Source organism: Malus sylvestris, chromosome 15 (assembly GCF_916048215.2).
Source record: "Malus sylvestris chromosome 15, drMalSylv7.2, whole genome shotgun sequence".
Lineage (NCBI taxonomy): Eukaryota > Viridiplantae > Streptophyta > Magnoliopsida > Rosales > Rosaceae > Malus > Malus sylvestris.
In genome coordinates, this window is record NC_062274.1 from 6,477,872 (window position 1) to 6,492,657 (window position 14,786).

At 36.7% G+C, this 14,786-nt stretch overlaps 1 protein-coding gene across 3 annotated transcripts; it reads left to right on the plus strand.

The window, feature by feature from the left end:
- The first annotated feature begins 4,093 nt into the window (after positions 1-4,093).
- LOC126601433 (leucine-rich repeat receptor-like serine/threonine-protein kinase SKM1) lies at positions 4,094-7,729 on the plus strand. Of its 3 annotated transcripts, XM_050268149.1 has the most exons (4): positions 4,100-4,199; positions 4,384-5,134; positions 5,258-6,985; positions 7,175-7,729. In XM_050268149.1, exons 2-4 carry the CDS (start codon positions 4,408-4,410, stop codon positions 7,537-7,539), a joined length of 2,820 nt encoding a protein of 939 aa, XP_050124106.1. In that variant the 5' UTR covers positions 4,100-4,199; positions 4,384-4,407; the 3' UTR covers positions 7,540-7,729. The 3 variants fall into 3 exon arrangements, with proteins under 3 accessions (XP_050124105.1, XP_050124106.1, XP_050124104.1); XM_050268148.1 differs by having other exon boundaries at positions 4,094-4,199; positions 4,373-6,985; XM_050268147.1 differs by having other exon boundaries at positions 4,384-6,985.
- Positions 7,730-14,786: the final 7,057 nt, after the last annotated feature.

The following is a 14,786-nucleotide window of genomic DNA, read 5'->3' on the forward strand; positions in this document are numbered from 1 at the left end:
CATTATTGCTAGCCTATTGTGAGGCTAAGCCCACCTTCACCCCTTTAGTGTAGATGATATCGTTTGTTAAAACAAAACAATCATTTGACAACTAATTTAATCACATTATTATCCGCGTGTGAAAGAATTTTTTTTTATAACTGACATTACACACCTCTTAAGATGTTTTGAACGTGTTTAAAAATAGAGAAAACAATATTTAATGAAAAAACTGATTAAATCACATTATTGCTAAACTATTGTGAGGTACTAATTATTAAAAAAAATACTATTAAAATGACGAAAATACCCATGCCACATTTGATGCATTATTTTGAATTGCTTTTGAAATTTTTTGTTTGAGGAGCATTTTTGTTTAATTATTTTTTGTGAAACTTGTGACACCAAAAACACTATTCATTGGGCCATTCGCTTTATATATAAATAAAGACATCCACATGGTTACATCAAACTCCAAGGGTGCGTTTGTTGTACCAGACTATTTCGGATTGGATTAACTTCAGGGACTAAGCTGGATTGGCTTAGACTAGACTAAGCTGGACTGATTTAGTGAAATGTTTGGTACAGTGTCAGACTAAATTACAGACTATATTTATTTTTTTTGCCATTTTTAGTTCACTTTTGCCTTAAAAATTAAATAAAAATTAATAATAAAGGGGCAATACCATCCAAGTCTAGAGTTGACTGGATTTGAACCACATTTTCTTTCCCTTTTCCTTTTTTACTCTACCTCGTTTCTCTTGTCCATGATTTTCTCTCTGTTGAATTGAAATTTCTAGCCTCAAATCTTGCATCAATCTCCTAATTTTCTTCTTCGATTAAGCACTGGGAGATGGGTCAGTTCGTGGTTTGGAGGTCTAAGCCCTCCGATTTACAAAATCCCCAAATCAAATAAAAAAATTCTTAGCCCTCTCAATTCCAAGACCAAGCCTCCTGAGAACTTCTCCGATTTTCAAAAAGCCAACCTCTCGATTCGTTTCTCGGAGGTGACTCCAGCGATGGTAGCTTCGCCAGGACCTCCACTAACATGCCGATATTTCTACATGCGGGCTTAAGAATTCAAGTTGAATCAACAACTCTCAAATTGAAAAGCTGTGCAAATTCAACTGACCTAGAAATTAAAAAGTTTCGCATATGATACGCGAGGAAGAGCGGAAAGAAGATGCCAACAAGCTCTATAGACGACACAAGCAAGGCCGTTGGAGTTATTGAGAAGGTTGATTTCCCGAACAAGTTAGTCAGAATTGCCGATGATGTAGATAAATTAGTAATTTGAGTGGAGAACAGCAACTCTGATGCTTAAACCGTATAGAAAGTGGGCGAAAGCGGAGAAGATGAAGTAAAGACCGTTTATTGTTAGTACCGCTTAATACCAAGGTTCTGCTCGGAATTAGATAACACCCTTTAGTGAGGTGCCGAGGGATTTCCAGTTGAGGCGAGTCTCATTTAAGTTAATACTTTGTCGCTCCAAACACGGGACTATATAGTCCCAGTTAGTCTTGTCCCTTCTAAGGAGGTCTAACAAACGGGCCCCAAGAATCCAAGTAATGGATATATATGAGTGGAAATTAAGTAAATAGTTAATTAATCTAGAGCCTGTTGATTGCGTATATCTTATTGCCATACAGCTTCTTTTCAATTTCCACTTCGTATTGGTTCAAATAAAGAAGTGTTAGAAGCAAATGTTCTTTCTCTGCTTGTCACTCTCTAGCTGCCGAGCGCACTTACCATTTTTGCCTACTAAACTGGTGTTTGTGTCAAACTGTCATACAAACTAGAAGTAGTATATTTTTGTATTCCCTATTCCTAGTGGCCTTTTCATATGAGAGACGTAGTGAAAGAAACACGACTGCATAGTGTTTTCAGAAGACTGAGGTTATAAGGATTCGATCCAACCAATATAAAAAGAAAAGCTCGATCACCTAGGGTTACAAAATTAGGTAAGAAGATAGTTGGAAAATAAGACACGTAGATGAATACAATTTGTCAACTCATAATGTACACGTACCTAATCCATTTCTCTTTGGTTGCTATCAACTTTTTTTATACTCGGACCTTTTTATTTTTACCTTCTCTTTTTTCATCCTGCCATGTAATGTTAAAAATAGACAAGTTAAGTTATCATGTGACATTGTCACATTGCAGAATGAGAATGAAAAGTGAAAAAAAAAAAAAATGTTGCTAATATTCCTGATAATGATGAGCATGGGAATAAAACTAGAGAATGAAAGAAAAAGAAGGAAGCGAATCTAGGCAGTGTAGAACCCTAGAAAATGGAGGTGAGCAAAGTATGCCGGTTATGACAAAGACCAAACACTGTATATTCGAGAAAGAGACTTTGAGTCCCTCCCTCCCCTCACTGGGAGAGAGAGAGAGAGAGAGAGAGAGAGAGAGAGAGAGAGAGAGAGAGAGAGAGAGAGAGAGAGAGAAGAAGGAAAGTGTGCGCACGAGCACTGCCACTAAGTGTATGTAACGTAGAAGGCCCCCCCACTTCACTTGTAACTCCCTGTATATGTTTGTACCATACTCTTTCATCTCAGACGCTATTCTCTCTAAAAGTTTCCTTTCTCTCCTTTTTTTCTCTCTCTGCCCATTAGAACGAGAGAATCCTAGATAATAATAAAAAAGCAATAGAGTCCAAGCAAAAAGGGTACAAGAATATTGCTTTTTACTTGCAGAGGGGAAGCAGTTTCATCATGATCAACTTTATCCGGGGAGAATGTAAAGGTAAAAAAGTCATTCATTAGTGAAAGAAGAAATCTTGTAAGAGCTTATAAGAGGTTGGACTTTTCCATATACTGCTAATTGGTTTTATGGTGAAACCTCAACTTTCTTCATGGTATTGGAGCAGCTTGGCTCATGTGTCTCATGTGTGAAGCACAATGGCTACATGTGCACCACCTCACCAAAAGGGGTGAGAATGTGAGGGTAAAGTCCCACATTGGTGAGGGACCAAACCATGAACATTTTATAAGAGGTTGAACTACTTCCCATATTGGCAATTGATTTTATGATGAAACCTCAATTTTTTTTCACAACTAGCTATACCTACCAAGTTACCCTTGCTTATGCGCTATAATTACCTTAAAAATACCGAGTTTCATTTGTTCTATAAATTGTATACACACACTAAAGTGAGATTGAAGAATAATTTTGACTTATTAATTTGTCATAATTTTGTCTGACAAAGTAGTCATTTAGATACAAACCAATCAATGACCACACAAGTAGGTGTAGATATTGCAACAATGATTAGTGAAGCTCCAATCAAGCTGTTGCATGTGTTTGAACAATTATTGTTCTTAGGTTGCAAACAAGTTACTTGCTTTAGTGATGAGATCTGAATGGATGTACCGTTGTCAAATTTTAAAATTTTCAAATGATACTTTATATTTGCACATTTCTGTTTACTATTGTCATTTAATTCTCTTTGCTTTCGTTTTGAACGCCAAAAATAAATGACGGTATGCATAGGAAGAAAAGTTGTGTGTAAAAATCATTTCTTCCATACAAATTTTGCAATTATACTCCCAAATTTACTCTTAATTACAATTCTTGATCTTCAATTTTGATTTAGACTATGAAAAGTTATTCTACAACACACCATGTTGCCTTTGCGATTATTACTAGCACCTATCTCTCCTCTAAAGCCCGAGTTTGTAAGTGAGAGTTTTCCTCTATCGATCAGGTTAATTTTATTCATCATTAATCTTGTTATGGAAGCTCTCTTCTTAAATTGTAAGCAACAATGAATTTGTAAAACCTCTTTAAAAGTTATGAGAAAAAAATATAAGTAACAAAGGTAAAGGCATATATTCATGCATAAAAAAGTTTGGAAGGTCTTCAACGGTTACAAATCCATGCCAGTCAGTCAAAAGAGCTTTTTAGTAACCCGACAAAATCAGTGTCTTTTTTCCAACATCTATCCCTGTTTCCCTTTCGACGCTCGGTGTTCAAACCATCATTTCTAAAGAAAGTCAAGGTACCCAATCGTAATTATCTCCAACTTCCTTGCCCACATTCCTCACCTTTTAATTCCTCTATCTATTTAAACAGTCCAATCTCCCACTCTCCCTCACTAAACTCTCTTCATCAAATAGTTTCAATTCCAACCCTTTCTCCAATCCTTTCTGCTTTCTCTTCCAATCAATACACACATTTCTTCATCATCTTCATACAGAAACCCTAATTACTAATAGGTATGTCGTAGACATTTTACCAGAGATTTATTTATTTATTTTTATATTCCTTCAATTTTGTTTCCCTCAGATAATAATGATAATCTAATTACGTGTTGTTTAATTTCAAATGAAAACACTTACATTAGCAGTTATGATATGACTTTAAATAATACTATTCTCTCTAATTTCAGTGCTGTTTTAGGTGGATATTAATAAATTTGAGCTGATGATGATCAAGATGGAAAAGAGACAACCTCATCAAACACGTCTCATATGGTGCATGCTCGTGTTCTTATTCTTCTTCTCAATTCATACTTGTGCTTTGGATGGTAGTGAGGAACGTCAGCTTCTCTTATCCTTCAAAGCTTCTGTCAACGACCCTTCACACTACCTCTCAAACTGGAACACTTCAGCCAACACTTTATGCAATTGGCATGGCATCACATGCAACGACAATAACAACATCAAGGCCATCGAGCTCACCGGAAGAAACATCTCCGGCAGGTTATCATCCTCCATCTTCCACTTGTCTCACATTGAAACCATCGACCTCTCCAACAATCAGCTATCCGGCCAACTCCCCAATGACATGTTCATCAGTGGGTCCAATTCGCTTCGCCGTCTCAATTTCAGCAACAACATCTTAACCAGCACACTTCCACAAGGCTCACTCACAACCCTTGAGGTACTAGACTTGTCCAACAACATGATTTCAGGCATAATCCCAAACAACGTCGGATTGCTTTCTACGTTGAAGTTTCTTGACCTTGGAGGAAATATGTTGGTGGGAACCATCCCTAGCTCCATATCAAACATGTCTAGCTTGGAGTACTTGACTTTGGCATCAAACCAACTTGTTGGAAAAATTCCAGCACAATTAGGCCAAATGAAGAACTTGAAGTGGATTTACTTGGGCTACAACAATCTCTCCGGCAATATACCGGAACAAATTGGTAACCTTTTTCTGTTAAATCATCTCAATCTTGTTTACAACAATCTCACCGGCGAAATCCCATTCACAATCAGCAACCTTACTAATCTTCGGTACCTTTTCCTCTACGGAAACAAACTCACAGGTCCAGTTCCACAATCATTATTCAGTCTCGAGAAACTCGTTTCTCTCGACCTTAGTGACAATTTTCTTTCAGGAGAGATTCCCGAATGTGTTTTCAACCTCCAAAACGTGGAAATCCTCCATCTTTTTTCAAACAACTTCACGGGAAAAATTCCCAAAGCTCTGGCTTCTCTGCCAAGGCTTCAAGTCCTTCAGTTATGGTCAAACAAGTTCTCGGGCCAAATCCCAAAACGTCTCGGAAATCAAAACAGCCTCACTGTCTTAGACCTTTCCTCAAACAACCTTACTGGGAAAATACCCGATACGCTATGCGACTCGGGCCGGCTTTTTAAGCTCATCCTCTTCTCGAATTCACTCGAAGGCGCAATCCCGCGAAGCTTGTCTTCTTGCAAGAGCTTGAGCAGAGTCAGACTCCAGAACAACAGGCTTTCAGGTGAATTATTGGCAGAGTTCACCAAACTCCCACTTGTCTATTTCCTGGATATCTCGGGCAACAATCTCTCTGGAAGAATCGACGACAGAAAGTGGGACATGCCATCTCTTCAAATGCTGAATATGGCGAGAAATCGATTTTTCGGGAAGTTACCGGAAACTTTCGGGGGCCAAAAGCTGGAGAACTTGGACTTGTCCGAAAATTGGTTCTCAGGAAGTATCTTGCCGAGTTTCGGGAACTTTCCGGAGCTAATGCAATTGAAGCTTTCTCACAATGAGCTCTCTGGTCCCATCCCTCAACAATTGTCTTCATGCAAAAAACTCGTTAGCCTCGACCTCAGCCACAACCGCCTCACCGGCACGATTCCCACTAGCCTGTCTGATATGCCGGTTCTGGGGGACCTAGATTTGTCCGAAAACCAAATATCGGGCGAGGTTCCGCTGAATTTGGGCGCTAAAGTATCGCTTGTTCAAGTCAACATTTCCCACAACAAACTCCACGGCATATTGCCGCCCACAGCAGTGTTTCTTGCCATAGATGCCAGCGCAGTGGACGGCAACAACCTCTGTGGTGGCGGTGACACTATGAGTGCTCTACCGCCGTGTAAGAGCGTTAAGAGAAACCCTACTTGGTGGTTTATTGTCACGTGTTTTCTTGTTGCATTATTGGCTTTTGGAGTTGCCAGTTATTTGTTTGTGTTATTGAGGAGGAGAAAGGAATTGGAGGTTAAATCGGTGGAGATCAAAGAAAGGATTTGGGAGCTGCAGTTTTTCGAATCAAAGGTTTCAAGATCGGTTACGATTCATGACATTTTATCGGCAGCCAAAGAAGATAATATCATTGCAAAGGGTAAGAATGGGATTTCATATAAAGGAGAATCGGTTTCCAACGGAATGCAATTCGTGGTAAAAGAGGATTCTGTGAAATCACTTCCACCAAGCTTTTGGTCACAGATGGTTGAACTTGGGAAGCTTAGGCACCCCAATGTGATCAAACTGATCGGAATATGTCATTCCGAAAACGATGCGTATGTGCTTTATGAGTATTGTGAAGGGAAAGTGTTGACTCAAGTTATGAGAGATTTGAGTTGGGATCAGCGCCGGAAAATTGCCGTTGGGATTGCGAAAGCACTACGTTTCTTGCATTGTTGTTGCTCGCCGAGCCTTGTAGCTGGTTGTATGTCACCAGAGAAAGTGATTGTGGACGCAAAAGATGAGCCTCATATTCGATTGAGTCTCTCCGCACAAGTTCGGACGGACTCCAGGGGATTCATTGCTTCTGCATACATTGCTCCGGGTACGTTCGTAGTTGACTGATATATATATATATACACATGCCAGTATCTGATTTGTTATGAATGAATAATTAACGTTTAGAATATCTGAACTTTAAACAAATAAAACACGGTCGCATCTTCTTTGTGCATGCAAACAATTTATGAGTCTAGAAATGCTGTATACTAAATTTTAAAGCTTTATTTTGTAGATGCTAAAGAAAGCAAAGTCATTACAGAGAAGAGTGACATATATGGGTTTGGGCTCGTCTTGATCGAATTGCTGACCGGAAAAGGCCCCACCGACACTGAATTTGGCGCGCACCAGAGCGTCGTCGAATGGGCACGGTACTGCTACTCTGACTGCCATCTTGATGTCTGGACCGACTTGGTGATCAGAGAACACGTGTCGAGCAATCAGAACGAGATTGTGGAAACCTTGAACCTAGCTCTTCACTGCACTGCTGGTGACCCCACTGCTAGACCATGCGCGAATGAACTGTATAAAACCCTAGACTCTATTCTGAGGACAAGTCGTTCTTGTGTTCCTGACCTAAAAGTTTCTTCACCTTTTTGATTTCTCCCTCAAGGATTTTTGTTCCTGTTTTCAGCTTCTTTTAACTTATTCTTTTTTCACTTAATTTTTTCTTGGGTTTCTTATAACGTAATGTACGTGTTAATGAATTAATTATTACCACCTTTTGTTGCATTTTGTAACATAAGGTGTTAATTAATTGTTAGTACTATAACTCAAATGTTTAATGGTATGTTTGATATGGTGTTAAAGGGGAGGCTGAAATGCTTCTGTGAAATTTTTTGGCACACATAAGGTAGACTGTCGTGACGAAGCCACCAACTAGTACCCTTTAAAAAAAAGGATAGATAGCTCTTAAATCTTTCAATATGTTATTTCTTCAACGTGCTTATTGGCTCCTACTTGAAGCTTTGTTCAACTTAGTATCTTATATGTAAATTAACGATATAGATCAGATGGCGGAATGGATCAAAGATCAAATTGAAAGGCTTAAATCTAACAAGAAGATCCAAACATTGAAGATTTGGACTTTGGTGTCTGATTTAGGCTCATGATATTCCGTTTCGAAGAGAACAATGACACTAACAAGACCTAGAGCTAGCCTTGCCGTATAGGCATTTTGGTGGTTTACTAGCTCAAAACGAGATTTCAAGATTTTAGAGTATTTTCGGATATACCTTGGTATATGTTTAATTTGTTTCCTATTAGTACTCCAAGAAAGTCTAAGGATAACAGACATTATATAAACAACTTTTAGGGTGCTAGGGTTTGTTATCTTTCATATTATCAATTAATAAACATTGAGATTTTCTTTATATATTTTCTTGTGGATTCCAGTTTATTTGTTCTTTAAGGTTATCGTTTGATATCTCTATGTGATCGAAGAGTGTGAACATTGATAGAGCTGTTTCCGACCAGGCCACTATGCAGCAATCTTTCTTCTGACCTACATTCCCTTCGAGGTAGCAATTATGATGTTTAATTAATAAAGGAATGAGGATCCTCTCTAGATCTTCTTTGTGAGGATCTCGGAGATCTTTACATTGTGTCCGTTCATCATACATCTTACGGTCAGAAATCATTTTAAATATTTTTATTTAAAATTAAATACAAACAGTACCTGACGAAAATCGATCGCACAATGTATGATAAACGAACAGGATGTGAGGATCCTCACAAAGAGGATACAGAGAGGATCCTCATTCTTAACAAAGACTACTGTTAATGATATCCATTAGTTTCTTATTCTTCTATTAGCTCTATTTGCTCTTATAGCAATGATGAAAATGCATGATACAAGAATCCTTTTCTTTGATTTGTACAGCTGATAATCCATCAGCAGCAGAACTACTCATGATCATAAGGGCTAAAATAGTTCGAAGATTCCACTAAAAGATCAATCTAAACATATAAGTTTAAAGTAGCTGACATTTTTTAGGAGATCAAAAAACCCAGCTCAGTTTTGCTGGCATGCACGGATATGATCATCTATTTTTTGAAGGACATTCATCTTAAAAGCCTCAAGATTTCAATGATGGTTTCTTGGAGACCATGCAAAAGGTTATTTGGCTTCTTTCTTTCCATTCAAAAAGCTCCTTTTCGGATCATTATATATAGTCCTTTTCCTTTTACAATATATATTATTCAATTTCTTAGGGGAGCTGGGTCATGCATTTTTCTTCTCCCTTTTTTTTGTTTACTTTGTGGATCAAAAATCAAACATTTTTGGAGTGGGATTCTTTGACTAAAGACACGTGGGTTTTGTTTACGATTTTTGATTGTATGATAATAATTGGATACAAGTGCATCCCATCTCAAAGATGATTATGGTACATCACAGCAAGAGCCCACTCATTAAGCACAACCCAAAAATTATAAATATTTCGACCCAAATATAAATGCCCCTTAAAGTTAATGAAGTTTTGGTTAATAAATCATGGAGTATTGCCGCCAACGTTGATCATAGTATGCTTAATTAGAAGTGCTTTTGACGACATGGTCGAAAGTATTTCCAACTAAAACTGTTATTTTATATTTCACCTCCCCGCTGAATTTCAGCCATAAAAATCAAACCTAGCTAACTCTCGAAACAAATTTAAGAGTGAAACATGAGCACAATGATATTCTATATGGTGACGCCCTCGTTTACAACCCTGTTTTTTATACAGATAGACAAAATACTTCTTCGATATAGAAAAAATTGAAAACGCTTTATAGAGAAACACATAACATGCTTGCATTTTCAAATGAACATGTGATAATCACTTGCACGTGTTATAAATTTTTCTTTGTGCTGCTAACAAAAGCAAAAGACTTCATGCATAAGAACGTCTGGAAAACGGATGATGTATAGGAAACATCAATTCCTGGTGTAAAAAGCAAACATCTTTCTACAAAATTCCAGTTCTTCACTACCAATGATCGAATGCAATCCAGACGTAAGTATTATTAACTCGGGGCATAAAACTTTATCAAATTCATTATCCTTAACAAAAAATTAAGATGCTTTAGTACGTACTAGTTATTCAAAGAAAAAAGAAACGTAAAGATTGGCTATAACTATAAGTTGAATCATTTAAATCTTTTGTGTGTGTGTGTGTGTTGTTTTGTTAATCTTCAGATTAATGTTTGTGCTTTTGGCGGGGTTTGATGTAAACATATATAATTTGTGATTGAAGCAAGCAGCAAGGATTTGACATCTTTCAACATGGCAGGCAAGATTGCTTATCTGATTAATGTAAAAAGTTTAATCGATGTGACGATAAAGAGTACTTAACAGAAATGATTACCAATTAAACTATATATATTCGTTATTCTGATCTTAAGTAAAGAAAATTTGTGCTTGATGACAATTAAGTACACTTCTTAAATTTGATAGAGATTAGAGAGTGCCAAGAGTGTTGATTGATGGAGGAGGATGGGCCTTCATCATGAGATCCTTAAACGGTTTGATAAAACCAATTGCTTACCAATTATTATTACAATCATTCTTCACTTGTAAGTCGTGAGATGTCTTAAGTTCGTGAATGACGTATTTTTTATTGACCGTGCTGGTTTGCCCACCACACTCAAATCTGAATCCCCCTTCTTGTAGATTAGATGCCACATTTGAGAAGGGCCTACAGATTATAACTGGGATGTCGTGAAGTGCAGAGTTCTAAGGACTGTTTAGCAAACTTTGGTTTGGAATTTGGCATTTTGGTGTTGGCATTGTACGGTTTTTAGGGGATGCCAGAAATTTTTGGGTTCAATATTTAAATTTCATCATTTTGTAATATATAAAAGGACATTACTTGCCTCCAGTAATAACCATATCAAGTATGTTAGTACTCATTGACCATTCTTTAAATCTCCATTAATTAATTCCTCCTTCATCATGGAAAAGAGTACTGCGAAGGTGCATTTAGAGGCAAATTGAAGGAGAATGAAGAATAAGAGACCATAAACAAAACAAAACTCAAGATTTTGAAATACTGTTGTTTTAAGCCAATTGCATCCATGTCGTCTATCTATTACTGGCACCAATGCCAGTGACAACGGTCCCAAATGGTGCACTACTGAAAGGAATAAAGTAGGAAGGTGGGAGTAAGATTATAAAAGTAGAGTGGATGACTAGCATATTTAGTTGGTTTGGCAACTACTCTGGAGCAGACATAATGCTCATTGCCCCTCAGTAACCTTGCCTACAAAACCACCCTTTCTCTACGGACTCTGGATTGGAATAAATAAATTATTGTTTTTTAAGTATGTTGGTTTAGAGACTTGGATTGGGATAAATAAATTATTGTTTTTTAAGTATGTTGAAGGAAAAATTTGTGTCCAGCTTGCAACTAGCACTTCTAAAGGTCCATGTTGGTACGAGCACAGGTGTGCTGAACATAGAAGGAGAGACTCCAAAGAGTCGGCTCTGCACCATTGGACTGGGTATGGCCCAATGACAGTACATATTTTGGGCAGCCCAAAAAGCTCATTGTTCGTTAGTGGCATAAAAGTCTAATTACCTATGGGCAGATTGCGTCTTTTCCCGTAGAATAATTATGTGGTCTACTCACGACATCAATGGTAAAGCCGTCACATTGAGCATATTATCCGCATGTGATTCTCTTATGAAATGTTGTCAATTTATGTCTCCACAAATATGAAGAAAAATAGTCCATTAATTCGAATTCCCCAAAATTAGCACAATTAGAAAGAAAAAAACATTCCTTCATGTCTAATCTCCAAATCCTCTCAATAGGAAAAATCATTCTTCTTTACTTTAATTGGACCTTAAATTTAAAAATTATTCATTTCAATATAATTTTAGAAAGAAGAGGATATACACTCGCTGAAGCCTTGAAGGTCAGTTTCACTCAACAGTGAGATCATAAATAAAGCATAAAGAAAAGTACAAAGAGTAGATGATAACCAAAGGGAAAGTGTTATTAGCACTCCAAAAATCTCATTTTACACTCTCACAAGTGTATTTTCTTTATAAATATAGAAAATTTGGAGTGTAAAATGAGAATTTTGAAGTGTCAATAACAATTCCCTAACCAAAATACATATATATATCTATAGGAATCCTTTAACAAGAGGGATCCCCAATTTTCTAAAAGAATGAGAACACTCTCTTGACCGTTAGATTAGCTTGTAATGAAATTATGTAGTTGAGATTGTGTGGCTTGTGATTTAATCTCAACCACATAATTTCATTAAAGTCAATTCAACGGTCAAGATGGTATCCTCATAAAAATGGAGGTCTCTTTTGTTAAAGGGCATGCTATATCTATATATATTGGCCTGGTATGTCTTTAGGTGCACATGCTCATGACAAAGAGAAATTTTTCAGTATACCAGGCTGGTAAACTAAATGTCATAATATAAGTAATTGGAATATTTTTTTTCTAGTTTCTAACCAATTTTATTATTACACTTGGCATATTTGGGCATATTCCCGACACACTAGAAAATCTCGCAATGACAGATGACTTTTTTAATTTCTAAGTTTTTGTCTTCTAAATCCTACGGTGTTGTTCTTATGCCCCCCAAAGTTTTAAACAAATGAGCAGCGGATGAACATGAAGCAGATGCATCGAGCAGTTTCTTCTTCATTCAATTCCTTCCATGCTACTGCTCTCTCGTACGAGATCGGCCTTCTCATGCTTGACATGCATATTTGATAGTCCTCCTCAAAGGCACACAACCCCCAACATTTGATTAACGAAAGGGTTAATTAATTCATCGAATAATGCTAGAGACACTAATTTGTACATCAAAGTTGAGTATGAAATGATGTGGCGCTGCCACATCATTCTTAAATAAACGAAATTTCCAACTTGTATTTAAGAGTAACTAATATTAAAAAATAATAATAATATTCAATTTAATTAACCAAAATCATAATCTCATCAGGTCTACCATCTCCTCCCCTGCGCTGTTCGCCACACCATCACGCCGCCAGAAACTGCAGATGACCTTGTTCATTCTTTCATAGTAGACGCTGGCTGATTTTTATTTATTTTTTAAATCGTCATTTCCATCTAATTTTGCCAACTTCGCTTTGGTACTTTTCTGATATTCAAATGGGAGTCGTGAATTCGTACTGTTGTTTCCATTGCATTTTCAGCATGATATCATTTGGTGTCCAAATGGTACAAAGCTTACTAGAGATAGCCTCAAGAGACGATAAATTTGGCCCAATTCTGAGGTCAACAGGATCTTTGTTCTTCATTATTGGTCTTCTGCTGGTGCACCACGATTTGAAAAGCCGATTATCGAAAGTTCACCTAAAATAGCAAACACTGGAGGACATGGAGCATAATCTAGGAGAGGAAAAGGATGCCCAGCTTAAAAAGCTAAGAGAGGAAAAGGGATCGTGAAACAAGATATGTTGAATCAATCACTAGAGCTAGAGGCCACTAAGGAGCAAGTTAGAAATTTGAGGAAAGAACTGACTGAAGAGGTGAAGAAACACAGAGGACCGCGTGCGGAGATGGATAAGCTAGAAGAAGTCGTAAGAGATGAATCCAACAAACAGGTACTTCATACAAATAATTATATCTTAGTTTGATCATTTGAATTGTAATTATTGTATTGTGAGTAGTATCAGATTATTTGTATAAATTCAAAGTACTTGATTACATATTAAACATGGAAAAATCTCTTGGTTAGTGGAATTGTATGAATTCAAAAGTACTTGGTTGCACCATATACATGCAGTCCATAAATATCTTAGTAATTAATCATGATCATTTGTTCTAGGATCTGGTTATAGCATATACATTCTCAGAGAATAATGAATTAGATCAACCAAGAACTGCAAAAATTGAATGGGTGCCTGAAACGGAGAGCAACTCTGCAAAAATCATGGAATACACCGTAGTAGAGTATGACGAGAACGACTTCCACAAACATTACATTAAGATTAGTTCGGTATTCAGTCATCCCACTTGCCATAAACTATATCTACAATTTCTTCCGCGTTTGGTAAAACCCTATTTCATCTTCTTACTCATTTTTTTCTTCAAAATCTTTTGTTGGTCGTGGATTTGTAATTTTCTGTTTCTTTAAAATTCAAATGGGTCTATTTGTCCCGTAAAATTCAAATAGGAATAGTTCTTTTTCAATTCACGAACTTATCTGTAAAATTTAACGAGACTAGTTTCTCCAGTAAAAGTCAATTGCGACTAGTTCTCTTCTATTAATTATTTCCATTTGCATCATATTAGTTTTTTTTTAATTCACAAATTTTCAGTAAAATTCATATGACAATGTTTTTTTTATTTATTATCAATATTTACACTACTGTTGCATTTGCAGCACTGTAAATGCAACCGTAAATCTTAGTGTCCAAACCTCACTAGAGGCTGCTTCAATGGGATAACCTGCTCCCAGAAGTCTCAACATTACATTTAAAATACTAATTACACTCCAAAATATTGAATTTCAACTCGCCAAAATATTGTATGTCAACGTGTTAAGTTGAAATTCAATATTTTGGAATGTAGTTAGTATTTTAAATGTAATGTCGAGATTTCTGGGAGCAGGTTATCCCCTTGAAGTTGCCTCTAGCAAGGTTTGGACACTAAGATTTACGGTACTGCAAATGCAATAGTAGTGTAAATATCGATAATAATTAAAAAAACATTGCCATATGAATTTTACTGAAAAGTTTATGAATTAAAAAAAAACTAATATGCTGCAAATGGAAATAATTAATAAAAGAAAACTAGTCGCATTTAACTTCTACTGGAGAAACTAGTCCTATTTAAATTTTACAGGACAAATAGACCCATTTGAATTTTACA

Coding starts and splice junctions, on each gene's coding strand:
- LOC126601433 (XM_050268148.1), top strand. CDS start 4,408: ATGATGATCAAGATGGAAAAGAGACAACCTCATCAAACACGTCTCATA. Junction 6,986..7,174: donor TTCTGCATACATTGCTCCGG/GTACGTTCGTAG, acceptor TTTATTTTGTAG/ATGCTAAAGAAAGCAAAGTC.